The 6942-nt window shown below is 49.3% G+C and overlaps 1 protein-coding gene across 1 annotated transcript; it reads left to right on the top strand.

Moving 5' to 3' along the window:
• The first annotated feature begins 4093 nt into the window (after positions 1–4093).
• Positions 4094–5460, top strand: LOC109279736 (cygnin-like). Its single transcript, XM_019474551.1, has 2 exons — positions 4094–4151; positions 5327–5460. The coding sequence occupies exons 1-2, from the start codon at positions 4094–4096 to the stop codon at positions 5458–5460; spliced, it is 192 nt and encodes a 63-aa protein (XP_019330096.1).
• Positions 5461–6942: the final 1482 nt, after the last annotated feature.

Below are 6942 nucleotides of genomic sequence, written 5' to 3'. Positions count from 1 at the left end.
CTTCTCTAGGCTGAACAACCCCAACTCTCTCAGCCTTTCTCCATAGCAGAGGTGTTCCATCCCCCTGATCATTTTCGGGGCCCTCTTCTGGACCCGCTCCAACAGGTCCGTGTCTTTCTTATGCTGAGGGCTCCAGAGCTGGACGCAGTGCTGCAGGTGGGGTCTCACCAGAGCAGAGCAGAGGGGCAGAATCCCCTCCCTCGACCTGCTGGCCACGCTGCTTTGGATGCAGCCCAGGGTACGATTGGCCTTCTGGGCTGCGAGCGCACATTGCTGGCTCATGTCCAGCTTTTCATCCACCAGTACCCCCAAGTCCTTCTCGGCAGGGCTGCTCTCAACCCCTTCATCCCCCAGCCTGTGTTGATACCAGGGGTTGCCCCGACCCAGGGGCAGGACCTTGTACTTGGCCTGATTTTCATCACATTCATTTGGCCTGAGACCTATTTGGGTATTTTGCCTGAAATCTTTCAAAAAGGACTATGATGCTGATTGAAGGGGATGTAGGCAAATATGTAAAGGAAGCTGAGGTAATGAATTGTCACACCACATCTGATCAGAAATCTGTTGTGAGTCCAGTGCTATCCTGCCTAATAATTTTCATGGTTGTCTAGAGAGTGTGCTTACTAAATTCACAAATAAGAAGTTGAAAGGGACTGCAAAGCATTAGAGGACAGGATTAGCATTCCAGTGGATCTTCTCATGCTAAAGAGATGATGAAAAAAATATAATTCGAGGGTAGGCTGGATCGATGGGCCCAGGCCAACTGTATGAGGTTCAACAAGGACAAGTGCCGGGTCCTGCACTTCGGCCACAACAACCCCATGCAGCGCTACAGGCTTGGGGAAGAGTGGCTGGAAAGCTGCCCGGCGGAAAAGGACCTGGGGGTGCTGGTCGGCAGCCGGCTGAACATGAGCCGGCAGTGTGCCCAGGCGGCCAAGAAGGCCAAGGGCATCCTGGCCTGTATCAGAAATGGTGTGGCCAGCAGGAGTAGGGAAGTGATCGTGCCCCTGTACTCGGCCCTGGTGAGGCCGCACCTCGAACCCTGTGTTCAGTTTTGGGCCCCTCACTCCAAGAAGGACGTTGAGGTGCTGGAGCGTGTCCAGAGAAGGGCAACGAGGCTGGTGAGGGGTCTGGAGAACAAGTCTGATGAGGAGCGGCTGAGGGAACTGGGGTTGTTTAGCCTGGAGAAAAGGAGGCTGAGGGGAGACCTCATCGCTCTCTACAACCACCTGAAAGGAGGTTGTAGCGAGGTGGGGGTCGGTCTCTTCTCCCAAGGAACAAGCGATAGGACGAGAGGAAACGGCCTCATGTTGCGCCAGGGGAGGTTTAGACTGGACATGAGGAAAAATGTCTTTACTGAAAGAGTGGTTAAACATTGGACCAGGCTGCCCAGGGAAGGGGTTGAGTCCCCATCCCTGGAGGGATTTAAAAGACGAGTAGATGAGGCACTTAGGGACATGGTTTAGTGGGTGGTGGTGTTGGGTCGACGGTTGGACTTGATGATCTTAGAGGTCTTTTCCAACCTCAATGATTCTATGATTCTATAATTAAGTAATAGGGAAAGTTACTGTGTCTATACAGACAAAAATAATTAGCTGGGGAATACAGAACAAGGAGTTTTTAGCTGTATGGCAGTTCTGCAGGGAAAATTTGGGTTGCAGTAGATCATAGGAAGGCACAAATGAGCAATGTCATGGTGTTGGGGAACCAGCACCAATTGTCCTACAAGTTTAAACAAAAGCTGAGTTTGTAAAACACAGGACGTACCCACTGCACTGCGCACCCCTTGGAAAGCACACCCATCCAGTTTTGTACACCGTGCTTCAAGAAAGCAGTGAAACGGCTGAAGGGAGCTCAGAAAGTGACAGGAGGTCAAGAAGGTGTGACCTGTAAGAAAAACTTGAAGCAAGTGGAATAACGTCGAAAGGAAAGAGAAGGCGTGGAGAACACGACAGTCTTCAAAACCAGAAAAGGCAATACATCGGAAAGGAATGGTCTGCTCTTGGTGGCCAGGATGAGAAGTCGGTGACTCCAGTTGCAGCAAGAGGTCCTCACTTGAGATATAGGAAAAACTTTGTAATGACAGGATTGTACAGCAGCAGAAAGGATTGAATAGGGCGAGTATGGAAACACCATCGCTGAAGGTCTTAAAGAAAAAACTGGACAAACCACTGAGAACAACACTTAGGAATAGTGGCGGTGAAACAGATGAGGTGCACAGTCCCCTCACACTTACTTTTACTCAGCTTATGTACTCAAATAAGATCGCAGGGAGGAACGTAAGGCTGAGCCAAGTCATAGTGGAGAGCCCGGTTTGGGCAGAAGTGCGTGCCTGGGAAGGAGTCCAAGAAAATGTTTTCACTCAGTAAAACTCCCTGCCCTCCAGTAACGTGAAGTTTGGTGGCTTCCTCAAGAAGGTTTTATATCTAATTTTTTTATTTTGTACTTGCTTCATTAATTTATAAATTGCTTTTTCAATACATTTGTCATTTTGACCTCTTGAACAACTTGGGGCAACAAGTTCCATGCTTCACAAGTTCCATGCTTCAGCTATGCTGAAGTGTGAAAGAGGACTTTTTTTGGTTACTCTTTCAGTAAATGCATGATTCACCATCTCATCTCACCTATTTCTTGGGTTATGAAAATTGGAGAACCAGAGATCTCTCTTCCTTAGGACTCTCAAATTTTTACAGCCCTGTGATACACCTCCAGTAAGTGTTTATTCTGAGCTGAAGAGTGCCAGTTCATTTAATTTTATGGAAACGAGTCCCTGGCTTTGCCACCTTTGTTTTAACCTCTTCTTGCCCTACTGTAGGCCATCAGGGATGGGGAGATGAGCAGTGCACACGCCACAGTGCGATACCCCACAGACTGATGCAGTGATGCAATGTTTTCTTTTGTCTTAATAGCTTTCTTAAAAATTCTTAATGTACAGTTTTCAATTTTTTTGGTTCTTATCTGCTGTTTTCAGAGCACTCTCTTCAAGGACTCCCAAACCTCCTTCCTAACTGGCTTTAGGTAATTCAGACCCATCATTTGTACAGAGATTATATATTTTTCCTAGTTCACAGCCTTAAACTAACTGACACTGATTCAGCATCTAACATTTTGCTGCCCTGTTACTCGGTGTTGTAAGATCCCTGCCGTTTGCAGAATTAGTTTTGATGGTATTCAGCAATTTTGCCTCAGCAGCAGCTTCTGTCCCTTCACCAGTCGCCTTTTTTTTCTGGCTGTTTATAAAGCTATTAAACAGCCCAGTGAACTAGGGTTGGAAAAGCTCCCTTGCAGAGCTCTGCTCATGTTTGAAACCCAAGATCTCTCTGGAGGGTTTGTGAGGAAGAGGTGATGATCAAAGTGTCTGCAAGTGGTCGGCGCATCCAGGCTCCTGGGAGCTCTCAGCCCCAGTGCTCCGGCCCATCCATCAGAGGGTGAGAGGGGACAACAAAAGAGACTACATTGAGCATGATGTTTGCTAAATTTATCAGAGAGATTTTGCAGACATGGTTCCTTTCACAAGTGGGGATGGGAACATGGGTCCTTTCCAAGCCAACAGCCCCACATGGCGACCAGTCTGGACAATGGAAGGAGATTTATCGGTGCATTGTGGCCACATTTCAGCCCTAATGCCTGCAGTTGCATCTCTGCCAGAGATTGGGAAAGGCCTGAAGCCATGTGATACTGATCTTGTTCTCCCCTCATCATTATACCTGCAGATCTCCATCAGGTCCCTCTGACCCATCAGCCCAGTCCTAACAACTCTGCTATTGACAGCCCCTATTCATTTGTGCCCTCATCAAAGCCAGCGTGCTGAAATCCTATCTGATATTGGCTAACCAGATCTGGGGGAAGGAGGTGGCTGCCAGCACACTTGGGCACATGTGGGAAATTCTGGTGCTCGTGCCACGACGGCACATCCACCCACAAACAGCACAACTTGGACGAATTCCCGTGTCTCCCCAGCATCCTCCGCTCTGCAGGGAAACGCTCTATAAAAACTGGCAGCCGCAGCCTCCCTGTATGCCACCTCCTCCCTTCGAGCTCTCTCCAACTCTCCTCTCTCCAGCTTTGCTGAGATCCCACCTCAACTCCAGCCATGAAGTTCCTCTACCTTGTCTTCGCTGTCTTCCTGCTGGTCTCCCTGGCCACTCCAGGTAAGATGGCAAATAGGGCGAGATGAGCTGACACTAGCTGGGATTCTTTTAAAGTAACTTTAGCTCTTGACAATATAGTTATTACCATCTGAGGTGACTGCTATAATCTGGCCAGGTACTTTAATGACTTCTCTCAAGGGACAATGAAATAAGGACTACCTCAGAGAGATTTGTGTAGGAATAACTGAGGTTAAAACTTCAGTATCCAGTTTGGGAGCGAGCCAAGGCCAGACAATTGCCAAACAAGAGTCTGGAGGTGGCCGTTTCTCTTGGGGACTCAAAGACTTTCACGGTACCAGAGGGGACTCTTCTGTGCAACTTGATTTCTATGTCAAGGCTCAGTCCTGGGCACATTTGATTTACTGATGCGACATAGCTATTGCTGCTTGTGCCTGTTTCTGAGACTCCAAGGCTTTCTGATCCCTCTACAAGAGTCAAAAGGGGATTCAGGGTTAAGATCTCCCGGACAGGCATTAGAAAACCCCTTCAGATATCAATTCTCATCCGCCTGGGCCAAGTCTGTCACATGGCCCACTTTTAACCACCATGGTGAATATTTGGTGCTGCTGTGGGGCCAATTTCAAGACCTTTGCAGCATCCTTTCAGCCTTTTCTGAGTAAGAGGATAATTTTTAAAAGCATGATATAAGTACAGCGATCTGAATGGACAGCTAAGTTTTTGAAATCAGCTTGATGTGGCTTTTTCTGTTTTCTTCTGAGAACACCGATCCTGTCCCTTAAGGACAGGTACAACTCAAGGAAACACACATGCGCACAGATGAGCATCTTTATGAACTTGGACAGATGAGGATCTTTATGAACTTTGCTTTTGGGGTGTCCCTTAATGCGGGCAATGAATGTGCTCTCCGTGGGAGCATCTCTTTCCCAAACTGCACCTGTGTCATCAGCCGGCCCCTGCAGTCACCACCTGGGGGGAGAGGGATGCACAAGGAGTTTCTCAGGCTTGTGCTCTTCCAGGTCACTTCCCACTTTGGGGGTGGGCTTGGGCAGGAGTGGTGGGTGTGTGGGAGACCGGGGCAGGACCTCCCCACAAGCAGGGTCTCATCCTTCTGACCACTGCCACACTTACTCCTGGAGGTGATGGGAGGGCACGGCAGTGGGGCGCAGAGGCACCTACCCTGACCCAAGCACTCTCCCCCTGTCTCCCCCTTGCAGGCTACGGGCAGATAAGGAAGCACTGCCCCAAGGTGGGGTACTGCTCCAGCATGTGCGCCAAGGCGGACGTGTGGTCCTTCTCCTCCGACTGCAAGCACTACTGCTGCCTCCCGCCCGGCTGGAAGGGGAAATAGGCGCTGAAGAGGAAGCTTCTGGGGAACACGAGGCACCGCGGTGGCTTTGGGAGCAGCTTCTCAACTGTCTCACCCAATTGTCATCCCCTCCTCTCAATAATTAAAAAGAGAAAAAAAAGGAGATGTAACTCTGGTGTGTGCCGTGTGGTTACTTGTGTCCCCATGATCCCGTGTTAAAACAGGTTCTCCAAGCCCAGCCCAAAGGCTCGGCAGCACCAAAAAAACCTGAATGTCCAGTGACAACAAGCTGCAGAGCTGCCAGTGGTCTCATGGGGTAGGGATTTGGGAAGGAAGGGTGTCATTTTCCCTCTTTCCTTCTCCATGACCTTGAACACAACCCTCTGGAGACGAGAGAATCTTTCAGTTCCTTACTGCTTTTTCAAGCTACAGGTTATCTGCAGATGTCTGAAAATATGTGGGTAGTTCAGCAATGTCTCCTCTAAGCATAAAACAGCCCTCTTTCCATGAAAATTTCAGCAAATCCCCAGAGGTGGGCAACAGAGAAGCAAATAGGCCCTCACGGACCTCATGCAATGAATTTTATGTCTTCTTTGTGCCAAAGTCCCAAGACTGCTCAGTCAGTGCCTCTCTCTTATTTGCAGATCAATACTGTACTTAGGGTTTGGTTTCTGCTCTCCCTAGCTCAAACTGGGCGTGGTGGAGCAGAAAAAGGTACAGAGAAGAACCATGAAGGTGATCAAAGGTGTGTGGAAGCTCTGCAGCAGGGGCAGTCATGCACCTCTGCATAGACAAAGTGTTTAGAGACTCTCACCATGGGACTGGCAGTCTCCTACTTTTACACGGGTCTAGGAGAGGCAACACAGTTTTTAGGCTTCTCAGTAAGAAATCTAATTCTTTCTACCACACAGCGATAGGTGTGAAGGTACAGGTATAGTGTGGGTGTGTGGATGTAAGCGGGAAATAAGAGTCTGTGGTGGGTTGACCCCGGCTGGACGCCAGGTGCCCACCAAAGCTGCTCTATCACTCCCCTTCTCAGCTGGACAGGGGAGAGAAAACAGAATGAAAGGCTCCTGGGTCGAGATAAGGACAAGGGAGAGATCACTCACCAATTACCGTCACGGGCAAAACAGACTTGACTTGGGGAAATCAGGTTAATTTATTGCAAATCAAAGTCAGGGCAGGATAATGAGAAAACAAATCTTAAAATACCTCCCTCCCTCCTGCCTCCTTCTTCCCAGGCTCAACTTCACTCCTGATTTTTTTACCTCCTCCCCCACCATGGTGTAGGTGGACGGGGAATGGGGGTCAGTTCATCACACGCTGTCTCTTCTGCTCCTGCCGCCTCACACTCTTCCCCTGCTCCAGTGTGGGGTCCCTCCCATGGGAGACAGTCCTCCATTAATTTCTCCAACATGGGTCCTTCCCATGGGCTACAGTTCTTCATGAACTGCTCCAGCGTGGGTCCCTTCCACGGGGTGCAGTCCTTCAGGAACAGACTGCTCCAGCGTGGGTCCCCCACGG

Source organism: Aptenodytes forsteri, unplaced genomic scaffold (genome assembly GCF_000699145.1).
Source record: "Aptenodytes forsteri isolate BGI_AS27 unplaced genomic scaffold, ASM69914v1 Scaffold57, whole genome shotgun sequence".
Taxonomy (NCBI): Eukaryota; Metazoa; Chordata; class Aves; order Sphenisciformes; family Spheniscidae; genus Aptenodytes; species Aptenodytes forsteri.
This window is presented reverse-complemented; position numbering and strand designations above follow the sequence as displayed.